The sequence below is a fragment of the Oryctolagus cuniculus genome, chromosome 6 (genome assembly GCF_051225735.1).
Source record: "Oryctolagus cuniculus isolate XC-2025 breed Fujian yellow rabbit chromosome 6, ASM5122573v1, whole genome shotgun sequence".
Lineage (NCBI taxonomy): Eukaryota > Metazoa > Chordata > Mammalia > Lagomorpha > Leporidae > Oryctolagus > Oryctolagus cuniculus.
In genome coordinates, this window is record NC_142872.1 from 167,996,788 (window position 1) to 168,023,985 (window position 27,198).

At 57.6% G+C, this 27,198-nt stretch overlaps 1 protein-coding gene across 2 annotated transcripts; it reads left to right on the plus strand.

Annotated features, from left to right (window-relative positions):
- Window positions 1-487: 487 nt before the first annotated feature.
- ZNF623 (zinc finger protein 623) lies at window positions 488-26,242 on the plus strand. Of its 2 annotated transcripts, XM_070075594.2 has the most exons (3): window positions 511-627; window positions 1,612-1,950; window positions 22,787-26,242. In XM_070075594.2, the coding sequence occupies exon 3, from the start codon at window positions 22,856-22,858 to the stop codon at window positions 24,356-24,358; it is 1,503 nt and encodes a 500-aa protein (XP_069931695.2). In that variant the 5' UTR covers window positions 511-627; window positions 1,612-1,950; window positions 22,787-22,855; the 3' UTR covers window positions 24,359-26,242. The 2 variants fall into 2 exon arrangements, with proteins under 2 accessions (XP_069931693.2, XP_069931695.2); XM_070075592.2 differs by lacking the exon at window positions 1,612-1,950 and having other exon boundaries at window positions 488-627.
- Window positions 26,243-27,198: the final 956 nt, after the last annotated feature.

Below are 27,198 nucleotides of genomic sequence, written 5' to 3' on the forward strand. Positions count from 1 at the left end.
GGAGGGCGCGGCGGCTTCCACCGGCTTCCCCCGCCTGCTCGCGGGCCTGCAGGTGGCCCGGCGCGTGGGCAGCGGCTGGGGACGCAGCCGCCGTGAGCAGAGCGGACTTTGTGTACAACTCTGCGGGCAGGATTTAATCTATTTGTGGGGCAGAGTGACGGAGAGAGGCCTTCCGTGTGCTGGTCACTCCCGGGAGCCCCACGCTGGTCTCCCTGTGCACGGCTCGGCCGTCCCCCGCGGCCTCCCGCTGCGCCACACCGCAGGTAACACCCAGCGACCCCGAGGGCCGAGGGCCGATCCTGCGCTCCGCGGGAGCAAGGCGCGGCCGCAGCTGCGGCTCTCCGGACACCGGGTGCGGCCCTCCTCCGACTTCACTCCTCCAGGGCCAACGCCACGCCCAAACCTGCCCCGCCCCCGGCGCCGCCCGGCCGGCCGGAAGTGCGCGCCATCGAGAGGAAGGCCCGCCCCGGCGCTCCTAGAGCGGCGCCGGAAGTGGCCCGGGCGGGGCCTCGGCGACTTCCGTCCGCGGCGTGCGGGCGGTCCTGCGGTGGCCGTGCGGGCTTTGTCGGCAGGTGTCCGGGCTCGGGCGCCGGCGGGCCGCGCCGTCCTCTCGCCGCTGGGCGCCGGGTGAGTGGTGCGCCCCGGGGTCGGGCGGATGCCACCGAGAGGGCCGCCCGCAGGCGCCGGGAGCTGGGCCTCCGCAGCCGGAGTCCCGGGGGGCGGCTCGCGGCCCGCATGTCTCGGGCGAGCCCGCTGGGACCCGAGCTCGGGGTCCGCTGCCGGAAGCGCTTGCCGTGGGCCCGGGCCGGGCGCCCGGGTCTTTCGGCTCGGCGCCGTTCCCGGTCCCCGGGGGCTGCTGTCCTGCGCTGCGGAGCCGCCAGCCCCTGAGGCCGCCCGTGCTGGGGTCGGGGTGGCGCCCAGACGTGTCCTGCCGGTGTGCAGCGGCTCCCGCCTCCCGGCCCCGCTTCCCTGCAGGTTCGCTGCAGGGCGCCAGCGGCCTCCCGGGAGCCCACGCGTGGGCCGCGGCGTCCGGAGGCCTCCCTGGGGTGTCAGTGCGGGGCGCGTGCTGCCCTCCACCGCGTTCTCCGCCAGCGCTGTTCCCGGTGACCCCAGCAGCGCCCCTCTGTCCTTGACGAGCCTCGCCCGTGTGCGGCACTGAGCCTGTCCCGGAGTTAGGGCGGTGGGGGGTGGTGGGGAGGCCCGAGCTGGACACGGCGGAGAGGGGGAGGTCTGGGAGGGGCCGGCCCAGAACCGGCGTGCGCGGAGAAGCTGTCAAGGGGCCGGCCGGCTGGTGCTGGCTGCTTTAGGGTCACCGGAGGCCATGGTGGACGCTGGACTCTTCAGGAGGAGCTGGGGTGTCCTGGGGCAGAGCAGCACGCGGGAGCGGGGAGCCGGATGGCCTGGGGAGGAGGAGGCGCCGCCGCCGTGAGCAGACCGCCCGGCCACCCTCGTGGGCGGCTGTGAGGGCGCCTGCGTGGCGGCGCGTGCAGGTGCGCGGGCACTCAGCTCCCCTCGTGGAATGCCTGTCCAGGGCCGGCTCAGACCCTCTTGCTCTGCTTTGCTTTCCTTTTCTTTTTTAAAAAAATATTTATTTATTTATTTGAAAGGCAGCGTTACGCAGAGAGGGGTGGGGTCTTCCATCCGCTGGTTCACTCCCCACATGGCCACAGCGGCTGGAGCTGCGCCCATCTGGAGCCAGGAGCCAGGAGCTTCCTCCGGGTCTCCCACGTGGGTGCAGGGGCCCAGGCACCTGGCCCATCCTCCACTGCTATCCCAGGCCATAGCGGAGGGCTGGATCGGAAGAGGAGCAGCCGGGAATCAAACCGGTGGCCATCGGGACGCCGGCTCCGCAGGTGGAGGGTTAGCCTGCGCCACAGCACTGGCCCCCGGCGTGCGGATGCGGAAGCGGAGCCCCCAGCCTGCGCAGACCCCTCCCGCGCCGGTTCACAGGCAAGTTCTGTGTGCAGGGGCCGCGGCCAGATGGTGTTGAGATGTTCTCACGTCTTTATTCATTAAAGGAAAGGATGTTGGTTCACTTCTACCTGAATTTACAGAACAAAAGGAGGTAAACAGGAAGTATTGATTGTTGGCTTTCACATAAATGCTTCTTTAGAGCAAGGTAAATTCAGTTTTTTTATTTTCATTTATTTGAAAGAGTTATATAGCGAGATCTTCCACCCGCTAGTTCAGTCCCCAAATGGCTGCAGTGGCCAGGGCTGGGCCAGGCCAAAGCCAGGAGCTTAATTTGGGTCTCCCATGTGGGTGCAGGAGCCTGAGAACTTGGACCATCTTCTGCTTTCCACGGGCGCAGTAGCAGGGAGCTGGATCAGAAATAGAGCAACCGGGACTTGAACAGGTGCCCATGTGAGATGCTGACGTTGTAGGCCGCGGCTCAACCTGCTACACCACAACACAGACCCTGATAAATTCAATTTATAGAACTTCTTCCAAATGTAAAAAAACTAAAAAGTTAAAATGAAAATTGTGGGGTTGGCATTGTGGCGTAGCTGGTAAAGCTAACATCTATGGGGCCGGCATCCCATATGGATGCTGGTTCAAATCCTGACTGCTCCACTTTCAATCCAGCTCCCTGCTAATGGCCTGGGGGAAGCAGCCGAAGATGGCCCAAGTGCCAAAGTGCTTGGGTTCCTGCATCTATCTGGGAGAACCGCAAGAAGCTCCTGGCTTTGGCCTGGCCCAGCCCCAAGTATTTTGGCCATTTGGGGGAGTGATCCACTCAACAAATGACTACATTTCACAATGTCCCTTCAGTTGGGCACAGCCATGTGCCGAGCCGAAGAGATGGCACGGGATAACCACCCCCCAGCCAGGGTCTCTTCTTTCTCTCTCTAACTCTGCCTTTCAAAGAAATAAAATAACTTTAAAAAATGAATCATTAAGAGGCACATATGGTTTTGTTTTAGTATATATTTATTAGAGAGAGTGAGCTCTCATTTGCTGGTTCACTCCCCGGATGCCCATAACAGCTGGGGCCAGCTGGGCCGAAGCCAAGGGCTGGGAGCTCAGTCCACATCTCCTGTGTGGCAGTGGACCAGTGACTCGAGCCATCACCGCTCTTCCCAGGGCTTGCAGTAGCAGAAATCAAGAACCAGAGATAGGAATCAAACCCAGGCACTCCGTGTGGTATGTGGACATTTTTTAAAAAAATGTGTATTTATTTGAAGGGCAGAGTTACAGAGAGAGAATGAGACATAGAGAGGTCCCCCATCCGCTGGTTCACTCCTCAAATGGCTGCAATGGCCAGGGCAGGGCCAGGCTGAAGCCAGGAGCCAGGAGCCTCATCCAGGTCTCCCACGTGGGTGCAGGGGCCCAAAGGCTTGGGCCATCTGCTGCTGCTTTTTCTGGCCGTTAGCAGAGAGATGGGTTGGAAGTGGAGCAGCCGGGACTTGAACCTGTGCCCATATGGGATGCCAGTGCTGTAAGCAGCAGCTCAACTTTGTGTTCCACAGCCCCGCCCCCACCCCCTTTTTAATTCAGGAAAATGACAAGGCTTAAAATCACAGCTTAGTGCTCCAACAGGGTTCCAGCTGATCGCTAAGTAGAAAATCCTGTTGAAATGTCAGATTTGGGGCCGGCGCTGCGGCTCACCAGGCTGATCCTTCGCCTGCGGCACCGGCACCCTGGGTTCCAGTGCCAGTCGGGGCGCCGGATTCTGTCCCGGTTGCTCCTCTTCCAGGCCAGCTCTCTGCTATGGCCCGGGAGTGCAGTGGAGGATGGCCCAGGTGCTTGGGCCCTGCACCCGCCTGGGAGACCAGGAGAAGCACCTGGCTCAGCGTGGTACGGCGGCCATTGGAGGGTAAACCAACGGCAAAGGAAGACCTTTCTCTCTCTCTCTCACTGTCCACTCTGCCTGTCAAAAAAAAAAAAAAGTCAGATTTGGGAAGGGAAAGCCCCTTAGGGATGAGGAAGGGGGCTCGGGCTCAGGCGCACTGTGGCTCTGTCCCTGCTGGTTTAGTGGCTTTGGCTGGTCGACTTGTCTCAGCCTCCGCGTCTTTCTCTCTACAGCACTTCTGGTCGGGGTGATGCCTGTGTCAGGCTGGGGGGGTGTGAGGCGAGGTGGGCCGGCCGCCTGCACTGAGGTCCAGGCCCCGGGGCACTTGTCCCCCTTCCGTCCCCAGGTTCTGAACTGGTCAGCAGAGCCTGCTCTCTTCTTAAAATCTGCATTCCTTTTTTGTTTGAAAGTGGACACAGAGACAGAAAAACATATCTCTCATCTGTCGATTTCACAACAGCTGGGCCAGGCCAGGAGCCAGAACTCAGGCTGGGTCTCCCACGTGGTGGGTAGGGACGAGCCCCTTGAGCCCTGTCTTCTAGCGAGCACGTTAGCAGGAGACCGGCCTGGAGAGTGGAGCTGACTCGGGCCCAGGCACTCCGTTAGGGGACACGGCGCCATCCTCCTGAGACTCCTGGCAGGAAGGGTGGGGGCGGAGTGGGTGACCCTGGAAGCAGCCGCCTCCTGGGGAGGTGGGAGAGCTTGGGCCGCAGTGCCGGAGGTTCCCCCACAGGTGCCGTACTGGGCCTCGCTCCACTTGCTTGGCTGGGCGGCAGCCAGGACACTTGGGGCAGACCTTCCTGTTGAGCCAGCCCCTTGCCCGTGACAGTGATGCCCCAGCCAGGGGCAGTTGGTGTGTACTTGGAGAGTGCCGGGGCAAGTACACCCAGCCATGTGGCAGATGAGTAGGTTCAGTGGGCGACTGTCACTGTTTCTGAAAGTCGTGTGCGTGAATGTCCCTGTACAATCGGTTTAAGCAGGAGTCGGGTGGATGTGTGTGAACAGCTACATTGAATTACCAGAGGTTTTCGTTGTAGTCTATGTTTCTCTGTCGGCTGAGATATTTGTACAATGTGTTTGATGATTTTAGTCTCTAAGAATTGGAAAGATTCATAAAAGTAAAGCTATAAAACTGAACAATGGGGTCCTGATTTCATGAAGTGTTGACGCAGAAGGCTAGAATGGAGATGTTGACTGGTATTGGGTGGGGTTCAGGGGAGCTTGAAAGTAGTTTTCTAAGTTTTTTTGATTGTCTCGTTTTCCTCAGTGAGCATAATTTACCTTTAAATGTGAAAAAATAATTAAACTGCTTTTAAATGATTTATTTGAAAGATTGAGTTATAGAAAGAGGTAGAGCCGGAGGGGGGGGTCTTCCATTCCACTGGTTCACTCCCCAAATGACCGCGATGGCCAGAGCTGAGCCGATCTGAAGCCAGGAGCCAGGAGCTTCTTCTGGGTCTCCCACACAGGTGCAGGGGCCCCAGGACTTGAGCCATCTTCCACTGCTTTCTCAGGCCACAGCAGAGAGCTGGATCGGAAGAGGAGCTGCTGGGACTAGAACTCGTGTCTATATGGGAAGCTGGCGCTGCAGGCTGGGGTGTTAACCCACTGTGCCACAGCGCCGGCCCCTAAACTAGTTTCAGTAAACAGTAGAGAAGATTTTAAGCCAAGATAGAGGACCGTTAGCTCCATCCCCCTTGCAGTGGGTTCCACAGAGCACCCCGCACTCACTGAGAGGAGGGGGCGGGGTAGAGCTGCATTCGCTAGCGCGCTCTTCCGATGCCAGATGCCTGTGCTGGCTGGGACCAGGCCAGGCAGAGCCAGGCTCTGAGCGCTCTGCCGCGTCTGCCGTGTGAGTGCAGGGACTCGGCTACTTGGGCGCGCACCACTGCTTCCCAGGGTCTGCACGAGCGGAGGGCTGGAGTCAGGCCCAGGGCTGGGCCTCAGACGCGGGACGGGGCGTCCCGCTGGGGCCTTCAGTGCCAGCCCAAGCGATGCCCGCGCTCCCTCTCTCGCTGTCGGATTGGCGTGCAGACCGAGTGCGGTCTGGTGTCTGGGCCGCATGCAGTGTTCCGTGAGGCACGAGTTAAAGGTGCTCTACAGGGAGTTCCAAGAAGAGACGGACTTCTGGGTCTCAGGCTGGCGATGGCTCTCGGCCCTGGCTGCCCTGCCTCCCTAGCACCCTGGCTGGGGGGTGGTTATCCCGTCCCATCTCTTCGGCTCGGTCACATGGCTGCGCCCCACTGAGGGGACATTGCGAAGTGTACTCATTTGCTGGGTGGCCACTGGCTGTCCTACGGTGGGGCTTCTGTACTGGGCCACCCATGTCTTCTCACGTGGGACAGCCTCGCCTCGGGTGCTGCCTCTGGCCCAGGGCCCGGCATCTCTGGGTGCCCCGGGGCTTTCTCCATTGGGGATCAGTGCAGCCTCGCATGTGGCTGAGTTCAGACATGATCCGTGTCCCCTGCGTCCGGCAGTGGAGCCCAGCACTGGAGGATAGGAGAAGCCGGCGGCGGCTGGAATCCGGCCAAGCAGGAAGTCTCAGAGGTGCCACGAGGAAGCATTCCTGTGTCCCGTGGCTCCGCAGAAACGAGACGTCTGTCTGCCAGAAGACAAGCACGGGAATGTTCGTAGCGGTGTAGACGTGACGGCGCAAGCCAGGGTGACCCGGATGCCTGTGTCGCCGCAGAACACCGCATCCCAGTAAGAACAGCGCCGTTGGTGCGTCAGCACAGGTGTAAGGCGTCGTCAGGTGTGGAGGTGTTCTGAGTCAGCGCGGCTGGCACAGCCTTTGGAGTAGAGTAAAAGCCACTACGTTGTTTAAAACACTGAATTTGTTTTAATTTAGTTGTGGAAAAATGGGTCTGTGTCAAATCAAAAGCAGGCCCAAGAGGGAAATGCTGTGATTCTATTTAAGTAAAATTCAAACACAGGCCAGATCCCCCAAATAACAGCTCGTTGGTTCTGGGGGGAGCCCTGGTGGGGGAGCCTCTGGGTGACGAGCGATGGACAGGTGAGCGGGAAGGGTCCTCTCTCCTCCGCGACAGCTGCTTTGGTCAGCTGTCCTCTCTCCCCCACGATGGCTGTGGTGGTCAGCTGTCCTCTCTCCCCCACGACAGCTGTGGTGGTCAGCTGTCCTCTCTCCCCCATGACAGCTGTGGTGGTCAGCTGTCCTCTCTCCACCAGTGACAGCTGTAGTGGTCAGCTGTCCTCTCTCCCCCACGATGGCTGTGGTGGTCAGCTGTCCTCTCTCCCCCACAACAGCTGTGGTGGTCAGCTGTCCTCTCTCCAGCAGTGGCAGCTGTGGTGGTCAGCTGTCCTCTCTCCCCCACGACAGCTGCGGTGGTCAGCTGTCCTCTCTCCCCCACGACAGCTGCGGTGGTCAGCTGTCCTCTCTCCCCCACGACAGCTGTGGTGGTCAGCTGTCCTCTCTCCCCCACGACAGCTGTGGTGGTCAGCTGTCCTCTTTCCCCCACGATGGCTGCGGTGGTCAGCTGTCCTCTCTCCCCCACGATGGCTGTGGTGGTCAGCTGTCCTCTCTCCCCCACGACAGCTGTGGTGGAATGTGGGGCAGGTGTTTGGAGCAGTGGGTAAGTCACCACCTGGGACGCCCGTATCCACATCAGATTGCTTGGCCCAGGTACCGGCTGCGCCACTTTTTTCTAGGATTTTATTTACTTATTTGAGAGGTAGAGGGAGAGACAGAGGTCTGCCGTCCACTTGTTCACTCCCCAGATGGCTGCAACAGCTGGAGCTGTGCCGGTCCTCTGAAGCCAGGAGCCTCCTCTGGGTCCCCCATGTGGCTGCAGGCCCAAGCGCCTGGCCCATCCTCCCCGGCTTTCCCAGGCCCGGCAGAGAGCTGGACTGGAAGAGGAGCGGCTGCTCCACCTTTGATCCAGCTTCCTGCTAATGGGGGCCCTGAGAGGCAGGGGATGGTGGTTCAAGTGCTTGTGTCCCGGCCACGCGTGTGGGAGACTCGGGCTGAGTTCTGGGCTTCAGGCTTCACCTGTCCCAACCTTGGCTGTAGTGGGCATTTGGGGAGCAAACCAGCGGATGGAAGGTCTCTCCATCTATCTTTGTTGTTCTGCCTTTCAAATAAAATGAAAATAGGTTTTTAAAGTAAAATGTTTTTAAAATATATTTCGGGGCCGGCACTGTGGTACAGCAGGCTGAGCTGCCGTCTGCAGTACCAGCATCCCACCTGGCTGCTCCGCTTCCCACCCAGCTCCCTGCTGACGTGCCGTGGAAGAGGGCCCTAGAGCGTGGGTCCTTGCCCCCGAGTGGGAGACCCTCAGGCTGGCGAGACCGGGTAAAGCTCCTGGCTTCTGCCTGGCCCAGCCCTGACTGGTGTGGCCGTCTGGGGAGCGAACCAGCAGACGGACAGTCTCGCTGTCTCTCCTTCTCTCTGTAACTCTGACTTTCAGATAACTAAATGCATCTTTTAAAACTATTTATTTGAAAAGCAGAGACAGAAAGATCTTCGTCTGCTGGTCACTTCCCAGCTGCCCACAGCAGCCTCCTGAGAGGCCCTCCCTGCTTTGACGGGCTGACTCTGGACCCCAGCCCCTTAGGGTGCATTCCGGAAGCCAGGGAGCAGCCGGCCAGGCCGCCTCTGGCTCCCTCGGGCGCCGGCGCAGGTTGGCGCAGCCTGGTTGGCGGCACACCGTGGCCTTGGGTTCTCCCGCGTCCTTTCTGTGACCGGCACGAGCGTCTTCCTGGCTCGCCCGAGCCGGCCCCCACGCGTTGGGTTTACTGCGGTGACACTTGTGAGCCCGTGTCTGATGCAGACTGGCCCAGCGTTTCCTCCGTCGTTTGCCCTGCTCCTGCCTGGGCGTTTCTCACAGCAGGTTCAAGCCGGTTCAGAAGGCCGCTGCGCTGTGGCCCCAGGGCGACGGGTGTTCACGTCCCGGCAGCGCATGGTTGCTGGAGGGGAAGGGGCAGCTGCTAGCTCGGTCTGCGGCCTCGGCCCCGCCCCCGCCCCCGCCGTCCCGCACCTGTTTCCTCCCCTGCTGGCAGCCGGGCGCTCCGGGGACTCCGTTAGATGGGAGCCGTACTGCTGCTGTGGCGTGTGGCGTGTGGGGTGTGGGGTGTGTGTGCACGCAGAAGAAACGCGTATCAGATTGTCCACCTCATGCCAGAAGTTGTTGAGGCGTCGTTGGTACAAGACGGCCCCCCCCCCCAGCACTCACATTCCGGGGGGACTGGCAGGATTTGTGGTGCGTGCTTGTGTGTCCCTGTGTGCGCACACTGTTGATTCTAAGATACACATTGCTTCTTTCTTTTCTTTTTTCTTTTTAAGATTTATTTGAAAGGCAGAGAGAGAGAGAGAAAAAGTCTTCCATCTGCTGGCTCACTCCCCAAATGGCCGCAGCCGCTGGAGCTGGGCTGGGCTGGGCTCTGGTCTGAACCCAGGGGCCCAAGCACTTGGGCCATTTTCCTCCACTTTCCAGGCCATAGCAGAGAGCTGGCTTGGAAGTGGAGCAGCCGGGACTCGAACTGGCTCCCCTATGAGAGGAGCGGTGACTTTTACCTGCTACACCACAGCACTGGTCCCTCATGTTTTAATGTCTGAAATACCTGTTGCCTCTTAGTATTGGTGGACTATTTTATTTTTTAAAATTATGTACTTTGTTTGAAAGGCAGAGAGAGAGAGAGACATATCTTCCATCTGCTGATTCACCAGCCAACAATGTGCAACAGGCAGAGCTGGGCCAGGCCAAACCAGGAGCCAGGAACTCCGACTGGGTGTCAGGAGGCCAAGTATTTGAGCCAAGCCCTGCCGGCTCCTGGAGCACGCGTGGGGGGACGCTGGCGTGGGAGCAGCGGGGACTGGAACGCGGGCTCCTGACCGTTTCCCGGACAGTACACACGGTAGTGGTGAGTCAAGTGCTGAGGGCACCTTAGCTTAGGTCAATTATTTGTCAGGCGGCGAGGACCCCGGAGAAGTCAGGAGAGGGGAGTGCTGGGGAGCTAGGTGGGCGGAGGCTGACCCGGCGTGATGGCTCAGGAGTAGTATTTCCGGCAGAAAGACGAGAGGTGCAAAGGCCCGAGGCAGGCAGAGGCAGCAGCGGCCAGTGGCCGAGGAGAGGGTGAGGAGGAGTGGGCAGGCAGACCTGGCCCTCAGCAGAGGGTGTGGAGGAGGGAGGCCCTTCAGAGTCTGAGTGGCAAGTGACTTTCGACCTGTGCCTTCCAGCCTCATCCTGGCTCGGAAGGCGAGGGGGAGGGCCTGGGTGGGCTGGGGCTGTGAGACAGGGTCAGGCTGGCAGGAAGGAAAGGGGGCGTGGGGGCGTGTTGCAGCACCAGGATGTCTGCATCCCGAGTGGGAGTGCCGCGTGGGGGCTGCCGACTGCCTCCAGTTCCTCCAGGAGGCAGCGGGTGGCCAGCGCGTAGGGCCCCGCACCGACCCGGGAGACCGCGATTGAGCTCCGGGCTCCCAGCTTTGGCCTGGCCCAGCCCTGGCTGCTGCAGACGTTCGAGTAGTGACCCTCTCCTCCCTCCCCTTCTCATAGAGGAAAAGAAGCGCGTGAGCAGAGGGAGCTGGGTTCTTGTCTGTCTGTGGCTGCCCGTGGGATAAGGTTCTCACTGAGGGGAGGCGGGACAAGGGGCAGTGTGAGGAGGAAGGCGGAAGTGGGGCCTGTTGGGTGCGAATTGCTTCTGAGAACCCCTAGAAGCTGTCGGGAGGGCTGTGGGGGGGAGTGGGGTGTGTTCTCAGCAGGATGGAGTTCATGCCTGAAGCGGTGAGCTTCTGTCGGATAGCTGAGTCTTTTTTTTTTAATAAGATTTATTTATTTTATTTGAAAGTCAGAATTGCACATAGAAGGAGAAGCAGAGAGAGAGAGAGAGAGAGAGGTCTTCCAGCTGCTGGTTCACTCCCCAGTTGGCTGCAGTGGTCAGAGCTGCGCCAATCCAAAGCCAGGAGCCTGGAGCTTCTTCCAGTCTCCCGTGCGGGTCCGGCAGTAGAAGATGGCCCAGGTCTTCCACTGCCTTCCCAAGACACAGCAGGGAGCTGGATCAGAAGTGGAGCAGCCAGGACTCAAACCGGGGCCCATGTGGGATGCCGGCACTGCAGGCGTCGGCCCCAGATGAGTCTTCTTTACATAAAGATCTATTTATTTGAAAGGGAGAGCTACAGAAAGGGAGGGAGACAAAAAAGGCCTGCTCCTGGAGCGGCCCGCAGCACTCGGCCAGACCTGTGTAGCCAGGCGCGCCGCCGGCAGAGGCCGGGCCGCCAGGCCTCTTGTGCCGTGCCCCTGGGGTCTGGAAGGCACAGGGTGCTGTGAACTTAAGGCTGGCGGCACAGAGTTCCCACCAGCTGCTTCCTGGTTTGAAGCTCGCCGAGAGGGGGAGAGCGTGAGCCGCCGGAGCGGGGGCAGGAGCAGAAGCGGGAGGAGGTGGGGGAGACGCTCGCTCGGGCTGGAGCTCACCCGAGGGGTCAGCAGAGAAGACACTGCTCAGCCCTGGAGAAGAGGCGAGTTCCGATCCAGGCTCCAGAGGGACGCTTGGGCTTCCCCGGCCAGAGAGGGCCGGGCGCCGGGCTTCCCTCCTTTCCACCGGGAGGCAGGGACGGAGGGGAGGGCCCCAGGGAGGCGACAGGTGGCTGGTTGAGGGTGGGCGTGGGCGCTGCTTTCCCCTGGAGCTGCCTCCACGCCTGAGGTTGCTGTGTGGGCAGGCCTGAGGCAGGGCTCCCCACCCCTCAAGAGTGAGCCCGTGCAGTCCCCAGGGCCCAGGCGCCGGCGCCGGCAATGTTGTCCGCACTTTGACATTCAGTGGCTGTTGAAGGGTCTGCGTCAGTGAGGCAGTGGGCTGCAGCCCACCCCTTGGTCCCTGTGCCACTTACTCCTCAAGAAGGGCTGCCAGCTGCTGGACCCCTAGCTGACGGTGGTCGTGAGCCACATACACAGACCAGCAAACCCACATACAACGAGTCTGCACCAGTGTTGCCAACGGCAGCCCCCTGGAGCTGGCCATCTTCCTCGAGACGCCCCTGGGCTGTGCTGTGTACCCTGCAGTTCCGGGAGCTGCTGCCCATGGCCAGTGTCTCGGACACCTTCGAGGGCTGGGTGGATCCGGAACTGGGGGAAATGATTGTGATAGCCCTAGCAGGAAGTTTCACTCGGGAGTGTTTGGGAAGCAGGGGTACGAATGCCAGGTGTGCACCTGTGTCCACACACACGGCCTGCATCTGCCAATACGACAGGAGCGAGCGAGTTCCAGGGTGCCAGGCAGAGGCTGGGCTCAGTGTCCCTGAAGTTCACCATCCACAACCACCGAGTGTCCACTTCTGCGACCACTGCGGCCCCTGACCGTGGGTCGACACGGGGAGCCCGCCGAGACCTGGCCGGCGCGGGGCTGCAGCCCAGAAACTGTCCGCCAACCTCAAGGCTCGTTTCCAGACCGGCCCTACGACGACAGGGAAGGGAGAGCGTCAGAGAAGGCAGCGGCTTCTTTGGTAATCAGCTGGAGGTCGACAACTTGGCGCTTATCTGCGAGCTGCGGAAGGGGGGTTTAGGGAAGGTGATGCTGGTGAGGGTAAAGGAGACCAGGGACCCGTGTGCCCCTGGAGGAGGCCTGGCCTGCAGGATGACAATGTGGGTGCACCGAGACGGAGGACGGGGACCCGTGTGCCCCTGGAGGAGGCCTGGCCTGCAGGATGACGTGGTGCACCGAGACGGAGGACGGGGACCCGTGTGCCGCTGGAGGAGGCCTGGCCTGCAGGATGACGTGGTGCACCGAGACGGAGGACGGGGACCCATGTGCCCCTGGAGGAGGCCTGGCCTGCAGGATGACGACGTGGTGCACCGAGACGGAGGACGGGGACCCGTGTGCCCCTGGAGGAGACTGGCCTGCAGGATGACGACGTGGTGCACCGAGACGGAGGACGGGGACCCGTGTGCCCCTGGAGGAGACTGGCCTGCAGGATGACGACGTGGTGCACTGAGGACGGGGACCCGTGTGCCCCTGGAGGAGGCCTGGCCTGCAGGATGACAATGTGGGTGCACCGAGACGGAGGACGGGGACCCGTGTGCCCCTGGAGGAGACTGGCCTGCAGGATGACGACGTGGTGCACCGAGACGGAGGACGGGGACCCGTGTGCCCCTGGAGGAGGCCTGGCCTGCAGGATGACGACGTGGTGCACCGAGACGGAGGACGGGGACCCGTGTGTCCCTGGAGGAGACTGGCCTGCAGGATGACGACGTGGTGCACCGAGATGGAGGACGGGGACCCGTGTGCCCCTGGAGGAGGCCTGGCCTGCAGGATGGCGACGTGGTGCACCGAGACGGAGGACGGGGACCCGTGTGCCCCTGGAGGAGGCTGGCCTGCAGGATGACGACGTGGTGCACCGAGACGGAGGACGGGGACCCGTGTGCCGCTGGAGGAGGCCTGGCCTGCAGGATGGCGACGTGGTGCACCGAGGCCGAGGAGAAGGTTCTGCTCCGGCCGCAGGCACCGCTTCCTCACGCGGTTATGCTGCTGCCTCCAGAGCCCGGATCCAGGGCTCGCTGGGGTGCAGTTTGCGTGGGGTCGGCTCGATGGTCCGCATCCAGAAGTCTGGTCGTTCGGACCAAGCCCAAGCCCGGTTCTGCGCTGTGGAGGTCATCTCGGCGCTCATGTCCGTGCAGGAGAAAGGAATCGTCCGCTGGCATCTGTGCTGCTGGACAACGGGGCCGCTGTGAGCTGGCCGGCGTCGGGACGTGCGGGAGGGGCTCTGCGGTGGGGTCACCGCAGCCACGTTCCGTGGCACACCCGACCACAGATCCAGGAAGTGCTGCGCAGGCTCAGTCGACTGGTGGCCATGGGCGTGCTGCTCTACGAGGCGCTCTGGCCACGCCCCCCTGAGGCCAAGAACGAGGCCCACCTCTTTGAGGCCATCCTGGATGATGAAGTCGTCTACCCGACCTGGACACCATGGGATCCTCCGTCTTTCATGGCCGAAAACCCCACGATGTGCTTGGGCAGCCTGATGCGGGGACGTGAGCGAGCCGTCGTGCGACACCCTTTCCTTAAGGAGATGGACTGGGCCCAGCTGAACCATCGCCAGCTCGCCCCGCCCTTCAGACCCGGAAGTAAATCCCGAGAGGACGTCGGTAATTTTGACCCTGGCTGTTGCTGTTGCTGTGGAGGACGAGTTCTTTCAATGATGGTCTGTCCCTGTGGGTCGTGTGGGGTGCCTGTGGCAGACTGTATGTTCCAGGGTTTCAGGAAGGAATTAAATCCTGTGATGTGTACGCTGGACAGTTATAGTCTTTATGGTCCAGGAGACACCAAGGACCAGCATGGCTGACTTGACCGCCTTTATCACATTACTAGCCTTTTCTGCAGATCAGGCTGTTGCAGATACAGCCTTTGAGTAAGTATCTACCACCACATGGGCAAACTGAAGTTTACCAAAGGAGTTCATGTGAGTGGTGTCCGCTTGCCAGAGCTTATGAGGAGCAAGGCCTCGCGGGTTCACTCCTGCTTGCTGCAGTGGGCCTAACGGGGCGAGGGGTGCACAACTCTTGCAAGAGTGCACTAGGTGTTTGCATTGGCTCATTGTTAGCTCCGGGAAAAGCAATTTTATGTTGCTTGCTGACATGTGAAATTTTTGGTGTAGAATACGGGCTTGTCTAGGTGTCCAATGGAAGCCATGTTGCAGGAGATAAGACGATCAGCTGTTTCGTTGCCTTGGAAAATAAAGCCAGGTAACCCAGTATGTGATCTTACGTGTGAGATATACCATGGGTGTTTTCTGTTCTTAGTTAGCTCTTTAAGTGTTGTGAACATCTGGTCAGTTGGCTTATTGGTCAGGTTAAAGACTGCAAAAGGGGTCCTCTTTGCTACCTGTACTGAGTATTTGCTGTCCGAAAATATATTTACCGGCCCATCCTGGCTAAGGAGTAGAACCTTGACTGTTACCCTTATTTCTCCCAACTGTGCTGATCCCCTGTGGGGTTCTACATGGATCTTTTCTTCTTCTGTTGAGGGTTTGATCACTATTCCAAACAGTGACATGTTGGCATCCGTAAACGCACACGGTGCCATGGGTATAGGTTGATTAGCAGGGAAAGCATGTGTTGGATAGTTTATTTCTAAGGTTTGTAGTGTCTGGAGTAGCCTGTCCGCTGGCAGGTGATTGTCAACCCGTCCTGGGAAATTTATCATTAAAGTTTGAAAGAGCGTGCTGTTCTGCATCAATGTCAACAGTTCTAATTGTGATAGTGGTAGGACCACTATGTCTGGCTCTGTGTTAAATATCTTATTGGCATAGTATCTTAAGTCCCATCATAAGGGTGGCATCTACTTTGTTAACTATTTTACAATACTCGCTCCAGGCTATGTGCACCCAAAAAAGTGGTCCGTGTTGTTGCCAAATAACTCCTAAGGGGGTCCTGAGGGTAGATATGGTTATGGCAGATAGAGGCACCTGAGGGTCATATCTAAAGGATTTTAAATTTGACAACTGAGTGTTGATCTTTCCTATAGTGGCTTCGGTGGCTGATGTCAGTGTGATTTTTGAAGAAGGGCTGTTCCCCTTAGTAAATCGTATAGCGGCCTGAGCTCTGCAGGTGTTAGGGGGAGGGAGGGCTTCAGACAATTGATTTGGCCGCATAGTTGCTGAAGTTCATTAAGTGAGTATTTATGCTTGACTTTTAGGTTTGGGCCCATTGGAGATATATGGGAGGAGATTTGATAACCCAAGAATTGAAAGGGAGGAAAATGGTGTACCCTTTCTGTGGCAATAGACAAACCCAGGAATTGTAAATGTCTTACTGTCTCACTTAGGCATTCAGAGTTGCTGCATTCTCGTGAGCAAATAAAACATCATCCACATAATGTACGACCAAGCACTGATCTGTAAGTGTGCTGGTGGCATGAGAAACGCATCTTTGGCAAATGGCAGGGCTATTTTTCATGCCGTGTGGGAGTACTGTCCACTGGAATCTTCTTGCAGAGAGCTGGAAATTGGGCCCCCAGACTGTAAAGGCGAAGTAGGCCTTATCCTGCTCTGCGATGGGAATGGGAAAGAAGCCATCTTTGATATCAGTGGTAACTATGTGGAATCTGTTAGGAATGGCCCCTGGAGGGGGAATGCCAGCCTGGAATGTTCCCATCTTTTTTATGATTTTGTTGATGGCTCTCAAGTCCTGTAGTAGCCTGTATTTTCCCTGTTTCTTTGGTATCACAAAAATGGGCATGTTGTGAGGGCTAGTAGGGGGCTCTATGTGTCCCTTTTCCAATTGTTCCTGTACCAGTTCTCTAAGGATGCCAAGTTTGGGTTGTATTATTGGCCACTGCTCTACCCAGATGTTTCCTGTTTTTTCCCACTCAATGGGGATTGGGCCTCCTTTTGTATGAGGAGAGCAGTGGCCCCTAGAATTGGGGGTGAATCTTACTTGTAGGTTCTCCATTAAAGGTGTTGGCTTGTGGAGATTTGTGATCCGTAGTAAGGACCACTTGCATTTATGAGAACGCATCTCTCCCCCATAAGGTCGTGGAAACCTCAGCAATTAGTGGAAAGATGGTTCCCGTATCTCCATTGTCATCTCACCACGTTACAGGCATGATGACCTGATCAGCCAATTTTAATCCTCCAATGCCTTGTAGGTTGGGCCCGGGCGCTGTCTTCCAATGTTGCATTTTTCTTGAGTCCCTAGCTTTTAAGACAGTGGCATCTGCCCCCATATCAATTAAACTCACAAAGTCAATGTCATCTAAATATAAGGTCAATTTTGGCCTCAGATTAAAGATAGGCATCGACCAGTTAATGGTGGTGGGACTCCCTCTTACTTGCTGGGCTGAGGGCCGCCCCACTGGGAGTTTAAGGGCTTGGTCTTGCAATCATTTGCCCAATGAAAGCCTTTTTTACATCTGGGACACAGCGTTTTGGGCTTGCCCCATCTGTCAGCGTTTGGGCAGTTTCGCCGTAGGTGTCCCGTTTCCTGACATCCCCAACAAACTGGAGGGTCATTAGACTTGCTTGTGTTCAGTTTGTTAATGGCCGCAGTCAGGGCCTGTATGGGTGTTTCAGCAGGGTTTACCTCCTTTGTGGCTACTATCCACTTAGAAAGGTCTTCATTACGGACTGGGGCGATTGCTGCTTTTGCCTCTTAGGTAGTATCCAAGCTAATTGTTTGACCAGATTGTCTTGATTGGGGCCAGGTGGTAATCTTTTCTCCACTACCTCCAAGACTCTGGCAAGGAAATTGGGAAACCATTAGCCTGGGCCTTGAACTAGGTTTCTAAAGAGCTGACTATAGTTAGGATTTATATTTTTTAAGGCTCTAAGTGCCAAATCTCTGACCTGATCAAAATAGGCAACTAGTCCAATGTGGGCCTGTCGTGGGGATAGATGCAGGTGCCGCGGCCTGTAAGCACATCAGAGGTTACTATTCCATGGGCAGCATTATTCCTCGCCACAGGTTCAGCCTCTTCCTCATAGGAGGCTTTCCCCTGTAGAACTGTGGTCTGGACAGACATGCTTTGAGCAGTACAACCCAGTCAGAATGCGTTTGAAGGTTACCGCCCATTGTGTGAGCACCTGTTCAAAGCAGGGAGAGTCAGGGCCTGACTCTTGAGACGCCTTTTTAGCACAGTAAGGTTATTCACGGGCGTTGGAATCCAGGGCCTGACTTCTGCGTCCGCGCCGACATTAGCGGCAAACGTGCGTGTGGGATGGGGCCTAGCGGCTGCCCTGAGAGTCTGGGGTGCCTGGGACTGCCACAAATGTGGGGATCCTCACTGGGTGCGGATGGGATGACCTCGCATGGGTTATTGCCTCGAGGTCGTCTAAGTTCATCCCATGGGTATGTGGGGGGTGGCTGACCAGGCATTGCTGTGTTGTCTGCTGTCAGGTCATTTCCACCGTCAGAGCTCTCTCCCTAAATCATCAACTGTTGTCTGTGAGACAGGGACCTGGAGTGTCAGGCTCTTATCACACAGATTCACTATGTTTGGTCATCTGCATGCGCTTCTGAGAGGGGGGTATCTTTCCCATGTTTGAGCACTTAAGAGCGGCGCACCACGCCAACTCTAGCCAAAGGAAAGACGCACAGCACTGCTGCCATAACAAAGCAAATTCCTAGCACCTCTGGTGTTGATGGCATTCTGCAGGGGTCCCCTACCTTAGACAAACAGATAGTGGTGTATCAGGTCGTACGTATGTCCTGTGCTTAGTGGGGGACTTCCCTGATTCATTAGGTCAAGGCCGTAGGCCCACACGGTGTCTCCGGAGCGTCACCTCTCTCAGTGAGGGAAGATGACTTGGTTCCGAATTCTGGGATGATCAGTCCCTTCTGTGAATTCGCTGAGCGAACTGGAAGTAAAAGGAGGAGCCGAGAAGCGGCGTGCACTTCTGGGCGGTGTGTGCCTAACCTGGGGTTGCTTAGACTGAGGACAAGGAAAGGGGCGTAGGAGGGGTTCTGTGCTCACCCTCACAGAACCGAACAGCACACAGAACACTGAGGGGCCCTCTTGCCGAAATCCAGGGGGGACCTTGCTGAGTCCGACACACTGTCTCTCTCTGTCACATTGGCGCACCAGATGTTGCTGTGGATTCATTCTGAGAGGAGGAGCGTGGTGGGGGCAAGAGGTGCGGTGTTACCACACAGACCCCGGGAGTCGGGGGTGGGGGGGGGGCAGGCCTGAGGCGAGCAGCCCGCAGACTCGTGTATTTCAGTTGCTACAGCAGCTTATATAGCCAAGGCAGCCAATCCAGTCAAGGGGCGGTCTATGCCCTAACCAATCACAGCCTGTTCTCAGGCAGTTTCCAAAGCCATCCAATCCCAGCCTGTTGCCAGTCAGGCTCCGTTGTCATGTGGTTTCCGAAGCCATACAGTCACGGCCTGTTGTCAGCGGCCATCTTGGCATGACCTTCTCACCTTCTCATTCCACCACACCTGACTTCATAAAGGAGGAGCATCTCCCGATGATTAACCAGGACGCGTTCAGAAACTTCCTGCCCATCTGCAGAACTGCAGCCGGAGGCTCGCGGGGAGTCGGGTGGCGGGAGACCCAGCAGGGACTTCTGCAGCCTCAGCCCTCAAACCAGCAACCGCACCGCCGAGGAGCACGCAGAGAACTCTCAAGGGCGGAGCTTCAAGACAGCGCCCAGTTCAAGTCCAGACGGAGCCATGGTGCTGCATTGACACTGCTCAGCCTGGGAGGTTCCCTGGCTTTTTCGGGATGTTAACAGGAGACAGAGGGAGAGAGATCCGTTAGGTCCCAGGAATTCTGAGAAAGCAGGATTTTATTTTACTTTAAAAGACAAATCAAGATTTCTGTGGACCACTCTGCTCTTCAGGCTGAGACCCGCTGCTGCCTGCCGTCTGCGAAGTTGCGCATCGCTCTTGAATTGCAAGGCCACTCGAAGGCCACGCATGGCTTTCCAGGTGACGTGGTTTTCTCTGAAGCGTCACAACTGCTCTGGCGGCACTTTCATGTCCTGGCTCTCAGTGAATCGATGTTTATCGAGTGTCCAGGGACAGGTGGCACAGTCCCCGATAGTGTGAACGGTGGATTCGCGTTCCTGAAGCTTGCTTGCTTTCAAGATTCCGTGCATTTGCCCGAGTGGTGTTTGCCTGCTGTGAAAAGCGCCTGCACGTGGCGCTGTCTTCTCTGTGCACACGGAACGTGTTTTTCAACGAAGGGTCCCTGCCACAGCTGCACCGTCCGCAGGTGAGCTGCGGCTTGTGCTGCCTGTTCACCTGGGCTGTCCCAGCAGGTGCGCAGTGCTGCGGACTCAGCAGTGAGCTGCACACCACGCCTGTCCGTGACCAGACTGACGACGCATACATTAGCCATTTATCTAGTTACGTTGTAAGAGACAAAGAAGTTAATAATTAGAAATAGGTCTTGTAAATGGGGCCCGCATCAGAGGCAGGCCTTATAATATGTAACCACATGTGCTGTTGGAGAGTTTTATCTGGCTGAAAATAAATACATTTTGTAACAGAAAAAAGAGAGAGGGACAGACAGATCTTCCATCTCCCCAGTTTGGGTCACTCCCCAAAGGCCACAATGACCAGGGCTGGACCAGGCCAAAGCTAGGAGCCAGGAACTCTAGGTCCCCCACATGGGTGGAAGGGGCCAAGTTCTGGGGCCATCTGCTGCGGCTTCCCAGGCACCCAGCAGGAAGCTGGATTGAAAGTGGAGCAGCCAGGACTGGAACTGGTGCCCAGTGTGGAATGCTGACATCACTAGCAGTGGCTTAACCTGCTGTGCGTTGGCCCTGAAAGTGAATCTTAACGAAATAAAATGGGTGAGCTTTGGGCTGGTGCTGTGGCTTCATGGGCTAAGCCTCCACCTGTGGCACCAGCATCCCATATGGATGTTGGTCATGGGCACCAGTTCGAATCCCAGCTGTTCCTTTTGTGAGCCAGCTCTCTGCTGTGGCCTAGGAAAGCAGTGGAAGGTGGCCCAAGACCTTGGGCCCCTGCACCCACATGGGAGACCCGGAGGAGGCTCCTGGCTCCTGGCTTCAGATCGGCTCAGCTCTGGCCGTTGCAGCCATTTGGGGAGTGAACCAGCAGATGGAATACCTCTTTCTGTCTCTCCCTCTGTAAATCTACCTCTCAAATAAATAAATAAAATTGTAAAACAAACAAAAACAATGGGTGTGGTTGTCTCGGTGAGTGTAGGAGAGGTCTGAGGTCTGAGCCCTGGGGCACAGCAGCCAGGGCAGTGCCAGGGGACATGGCGGGGGGCAGTCCCTGGGCTGGATGAGCAGGGGACTGTCCCAGACTCCACAGGGAGCCTGAGCAAGGAGGGAGGCGGAGGCCGTGGAGAGGCTGCTGGTGGTGGTCGGATGTGCCGGGAGTGAGGACCTGCCTGGGGCTCGGCCTCGGCAGGGAGCAGGTGGAGGAAGCCAGCCTGGGTGACAGTCTCCCTGCGGAGGACAGTAATGGGGTAGTTGACAAGGAGAAGGCAGGCCCAGGAAGCTGTTTCTAAGGTGAGTGGGGCTAGAGTTTCTGCCCACTGATTGGGATGGTGGTGGGCAGGCAGTGAGTTCATGATGGAGGGCGGGTTCTCATGCACAGGTAGCAATAGCGACTTTAGGTCAAGGTCATGTCACGTGAGAGGGAGGCAGAAGATGGCACAGATCAGGTGGGCTTGTAGAAGTGGAAAGAACTCGGTTCTCTTGCCGTTGGGTCTCACTGGGTCAAGACGAGGTCATCAGCTGAGAGGGAGAGTGGAGTGTTGGGCATTTGGGCACAGCGGTTAAGATGCTTGGGACGCACTCACACCTTGTTGGCTCTCCTGGCCTTGAGTCCTGGCTCCCTTCAGGTTTCAGCCTGCCGATACCCAGGGAGGCGGCAGTGATGGCTCCAGTACTTGGGTTCCTGCCATTCCCATGAGACATGAATTATGTTCCAGTGCCCTGGTTTCAGCCTGGCCAAGCCCCGGCTGTTCCAGGCATTCGGGGAGTGAACCAGCAAAGGAAAGATCTTGTCTTTCTCTGCCTTTCAAATTACAAAATTGTGCTGGCAGCTCCTGGGCCCGATTAGGCAAGGGGTTATCCATGTAAAGGAGTCCAGTCGGGTGAACACAGGTGTGGGAGCAAGCTTCCTGTGGCTGGAGCGGGGTTCCCTAAACGTGAGATAGACGAGGGAAAGGACCAGGGAGTTGGGGTTCCATGCAAGCCGCTGTGTCCTGGCTGGGGGGCTGCCTGGTCTGTGAACTGTTGCTCAGTATGGAAGTGCACGGAGTCCGAGAGAGCGCCAAGTGGAAGCGAGGTTGTCTGCGACAGGCGGCACAGCTCTCCGTGCGGAGGAGGGCCCGGAGCTGGAGTCCGGCCTCCCGCAGGCTGGTCTCTTACTCCTTCTCCTCGTCGGACGCGCCGATCCTTCACCTGGTGCGTGCAGCAGGGGTCCCTGCCTCTGTCCACGAGTGTGGAAGGGGTCGGTAGTTGGTTGATATTCCCCATACCCTTACTTTATGTGCCACACTGCCCCTCTTTCTCACTGGTCTGTTGAAGTTGTTTCCAGAGGCATGGACTTTCCGGAATTCGTGCAAGGTCCACTCTTTTTCCAGCCCTGCCTCAGGGCCTTCCTCCCTGCAGCAGGGACGGAACGTCTTCCCTTAGCTGCGGGCATTGGCTCCAGGACCCTCCCCAGATACTCGGATCCTTGGGTGCCCCAGTGCTTACATGCAGTCTGCACACTCCCGGTGGTCTCACTCTCGGGTTACTTACAGTGCCTAATAAAACGTAGACACTGGGGGCTGGCGCTGTGGCTTAGCGGGTAAAGCCGCTGCCTTCAGTGCCGGCATCCCATATAGTCGCCAGTTTGAGTCCCGGCTGCTCCACTTCTGATCCAGCTCTCTGCTGTGGCCTGGGAAAGCAGCAGAAGATGGCACAAGTACTTGGGCTCCTGCACTCATGTGGGAGACCCTGAAGAAACTCCTGGCTCCTGGCTTTGGATCAGCCCAGCTCTGGTCATTGCAGCCATTTGGGGAGTGACCCAGTAGATGGAAAATCAATCAATCAATCTCTCTCTCTCTCCCTCTTGCTCCCTCTCCCTCTTTCTGTAACTCTGCCTTTCAAATAAATCTTTTAAAAAAATGCAGGCACTGTATAGAGAGCTGTTACACTGTACTGTGTAGGGAATAGGGGCCTGACAAAGAACACGCTTAGCACAGACACAGTTTTCTTTTCCTGTGAAGAATGATCCAGAGGTGGTCGAATGTGCAGGTGCAGAGGGCTGACTAAAATGAGTGCGGGGCCCAGCCTGGGTGCTGAGCTGCGGGGGGGAGGAGGAGGACCCGACGGAACGAGAGATGGCGGAGAGGTGGTATTGATAGCTTGCTTCTTTAGAGATGGATGTCTTGATTGTGGGTGGAATCCTTGCTGTGTCCTTGAGGCTGGCGTGCGCTGGTGTCTGACGCCGTGGGGGCTCCATCGGGCGGCTGGGAGGAGCAGGCGTTTCGCCCTCACTTCTGCGACGAGTGTCTCTCTGCGCTTTTGAGAAGCTCCTGTCGTGTACAAAGGGAAAGATGTCTCCTCTCCTCTTGTTTCAGATCTGGCACAGGAGCTGGTGAGCAGCGCTGACCTCACGGCCTGTCTCTGAAGATGAACGTTTGCGTGCGATGCTGTCAGACAAGCTTATGGTGATGGAGCCCCCTGCCCCTGCGTCTGACGTCACGTTAGGAGAGCTTTTGGGAAACCCGGAAGGGCAGAGCCTGGCAGGTTCCCCCTCTCAGGAAGAGGAATTCAAGCAGGTGACAGTGACGCATTGGAAGATCCAGACGGGGGGTCCGGCCTCAGCGTGTGGGGAGTCAGGGCGGGGCCCTCTGCTGAACCCCGACCTGCTGCTACTCCCACCAGAGCTCGTGGGCGGGGGCGCCCATCCTTGCGATGTCTGTGGCGAAAGCTTCACGTTTGGCTCGGACCTTGTTAGGCATCAGACTTCTCACACTGGGGAGAAGCCTCACACGTGCGATCAGTGTGGGAAAGGCTTTGGGCAGCGTGCACTCCTGACAGAGCACCAGAGGCTCCACGCCGGGAAGAGACCTTGCGTGTGTCACCTGTGTGGGGACCGCTTCGCTCACTACGCAGACCTCACCGAGCACCAGCGAGCACACGCCGGGGAAAAGCCCTTCAAGTGTGCACAGTGTGGGAAAGCCTTCGGGCACAGCTCGGACCTGATCCGCCACCAGCGTGTTCACACCAGGGAAAGACCGTTTGAGTGCAAGGAGTGTGGGAAAGGCTTCAGTCAGAGCTCGCTGCTTATTCGCCATCAGAGGATTCACACCGGGGAGAGGCCCTACGAGTGCAACGAATGCGGGAAGTCCTTCATCCGCAGCTCCAGCCTCATCCGGCATTACCAGATCCACACGGAGGTGAAGCAGTACGAGTGCAAGGAGTGCGGCAAGGCCTTCCGCCACCGCTCGGACCTCATCGAGCACCAGCGGATCCACACTGGGGAGAGGCCCTTTGAGTGCAACGAGTGTGGGAAAGCCTTCATCCGGAGCTCCAAGCTTATCCAGCACCAGAGAATTCATACGGGGGAAAGGCCTTACGTCTGCAACGAGTGTGGGAAGCGCTTCAGCCAGACGTCGAACTTCACCCAGCACCAGAGGATTCACACTGGAGAGAAACTCTACGAGTGCAGCGAATGTGGCAAAGCCTTCTTCCTGAGCTCCTACCTTATCCGACACCAGAAGATCCACACTGGAGAGCGGGTGTACGAGTGCAAAGAGTGTGGGAAGGCTTTTCTCCAGAAAGCCCACCTCACCGAGCACCAGAAGATCCACACCGGGGACAGGCCCTTCGAGTGCAAGGACTGCGGGAAGGCGTTCATCCAGAGCTCCAAGCTGCTGCTGCACCAGATCATCCACACCGGAGAGAAGCCCTACGTGTGCAGCTACTGCGGGAAGGGCTTCATCCAGAGGTCGAACTTCCTGCAGCACCAGAAGGTCCACACCGAGGAGAAGCTCTACGAATGCCGTCAGTTTGAGAAGGACTTGAACTCACCGCCAGGCTTCCAGCACAGTCCTGATGCCCAGCAGGAGGGCCTTCCCGTGAGCACGGCCCCGCTGTGTTTGGGGGAGCGGCCCGTGGGCCAGGAGGACCCCCCAGGTGACCTGTGACACTGTCACTGTCCTGTGCAGTGAGAATGCTTGCGAGTCCGTGCAGCTGGGGTCCCTGTGGCTTCTGAGATTTGGATGTGCAAAGCGTCCCAGATCCCCGCCGGGCTGCTCTTGGAGTGGGCATTCAGTGTGCGGCACCTGGGACCCGGGTCCTCCCCTCCTCGGCCCCACACACCCTCAGGAGAGGCAGTGGGGGCAGGGGCGGGAAGGTCTGGAGGGAAGGTTTCTGTGTCTGTTCACCCTCCGTCCCAGAGCTATGCATCTTCTTAAAGGAGTGCTGCCTGCAAGACTGCGCCCTGGGAGGTCGGGTCGGAGAAGGATTCTCTCGTGTGTGGAACAGTGGTTGGGTCCTGTTACCCTTGGACTCAGCTCCAGGCCCCGGACCTGCTCCTGACATGTTCAGCTGATTGTCCATCAGATTCCCCCGTGCTCCGCGCTGTTCCCTGCGCCCACCTGGGTCCTCCCGCTCACTGCTCAGGTTCGTCTCGGGCGCCACGTGTGGCACTGTGTTCTCAGGCCTGGCCCGGCAGCCGGCTTCTGTGCTAATGCTTGCTCGCCTCGTCGCTCGCTCGGCGTGCTTTGCTGCCAGAACTGTGTGTGCTGTCTCGTATCTGCGGTTCCTTGGGGACAGTGAGCACATTCAATCGCTTCTGTGTCCCCAGCGTCTAGCACATGGCAAAGTCCCCCCAAAAACAAGAAACCGCGAACCCGCGTGTCACTGGCGTTTCTCCCTCTTTGTCCTTTCTGTCTGCTGTGCTTCGTGTTGGCCGATTCTGCCGACTGCTCCTCCCCAGCTCAGAAGCTCGGCGCTTGCTGGGCCTGCTGGCTCTGCGGGTGCTTCCCTTCGCGTGCCCAGACCTGGGGCTGGGCGCAGTGACCTGCGTGGCCTGTGGCGTTCTCACCACCAAGGGGCATGCAGTCCCACGCCCTGGGTAACGTCTTTCCCAGTGTTTCCAGCCCTGTCCCGGCTCCCGGCTCCGGGTGACATTCGCTTGAACATGTGTTGGTGTCTGTAAAGAGAGGTTCCAAGCAGCGGGGAAACTGACCAGTAAGACGCTGTTGATCTCAGGTCCCTCAGAGTGAAGCAGGGAGCACAGAAAGACCTGGGCCGGGGAGTTAGCTTTTTAAATCCGAGTATGTTCCTAGGTGAGGGGTCACCAAGCTGAGGTGGCTTCCTGAGAGGCCAGGGGACCCCTGGAGAAGAGAGAGCCCTCGGAGAGGAGATCTGCACCAACAGTGGCCTGGCCCCGTGGTCAGAGCAGGCGGGTTAACACAGTGGGGAACCAGCTAGCAAACTGTGAGTCTTTGCCTCTGAATTTGTGTCTGAATTTCAGCCAAAACATCCAGTTTGGAAATTATAGAAATCGATTTTTTGCCCAGGAGCACGTATCCTGGTCTTAATAAATTCCCACAACTCTAGAAACCTGGAGGGGCAGATAACTGAGCACACACAGAACACCATTTCTTGGAAACTGCTGGAGGTACTGCATGTGGTGAGGGATCAACAAACATATTTCACGTGGTCAGTTTGGAGAAATTGCCACAGCCTTACAACTGCCACACAGTCAAGGAAATAGTGCTCTGACATCAAGGTGGTCCCTCTGCCGTCTCCTGGTCAGTGTCACTTTCGCCGCGTTAACCACTTCCATCGGTCCTAGCTTTGGTTCTAGCAGCTCCTGACGCGGTCAGGTAGGGCGTCCTCTGTCTCCTGACGCACTTTGTCATGTGTTTAGAATCAGCCGGGCTTGGTGACTCAGTAGTTCTCCTTGCTGAGTAGTGTGCATCTTATGGATCAGCTGTCCTTTGTTCGTCCTCCCATGTGGAAATTTGGGTTTCTAGTTTGGGCTCTAAGAATAAAACAGCTGTAAGCATTGTGTAAGGGGATCTGTTTGCACATGTCTTTATTTCTTATCGGATTTCTGTTAAATGTCTGGTCCATTCAGGCGGCCATAACAAAACACCATACACTAGGTGCCTATAAACAACAGTTCTCAAGGCTGGGAAGCTGAAGATCAAGATGGTGGCCAGTTTGGTTTCTGGTCATGGCCCATCCCTTCCTACGGGATGTCTTCTCACGGTGACCTCATGTGGCAGAAGGCAACTGGGAAACCTCAGCCCTCATTCACAGGGGCCCCCATCCCATTCACCGAGGTTCTCTCCTTGTGATCTGATTACTTTCCAACAGCTCCAGCTCCTGACACCATCACTTTGGGCAGTAGGATCTAAAGATACAAATTTTCGGGGGAACATACTCAGCCCATTGCAATAAGTGCATTGGTTTTGTAAAACTTAATTTCTTTAAAAGGCAGAATGAGAGTGAGGTCTTCGATTTGGTTCACTTCCTAAAAGCTTGGGTCTAGCTCAGGTGAAAGCCAGGAGCCTGGGCCTCCATACAGGTCTTCCATGCGGGTGGCAGTGACCCGGGTACTTTGGCCATCAACCACTGTCTTCCCAGGTGCATTAGCAGGAAGCTGGATGGAAGCCGAGTAGTCAGGACCTGGCACTCTGATACGGTGTACAGGCATCCAGTTGGCCGCTGAGCCTGCTGTGCACAGCCCACCCTAATAAGAAATTGCCACGCAGCTCTGCATAGTGGGCATCCTGTTTAACACCCCTGCCCCAGTAGATGAGTGTTCCAGTTGCTCCGCATCCTTCCCAGCACTTGGTGTTGTCATTCTTAACGTTTAAGTCATGCTAGTCCATGATGTTGCTTTGTGTTTGCGTGCAAATGATGCTGCTGGACCCCTCTGCCTGCTGCTGTTCAGTGTGTTCTGTGGTGTGTCTTTTTGCTTCTGCCCCTATTGAGTGGGCTGCTTCTGACTGACTTGAAAGAGTCCTTT

What these genes read in the sequence shown, in the direction of transcription:
- ZNF623 (XM_070075592.2), top strand. Translation starts at nt 22,856, where the DNA reads ATGCTGTCAGACAAGCTTATGGTGATGGAGCCCCCTGCCCCTGCGTCT.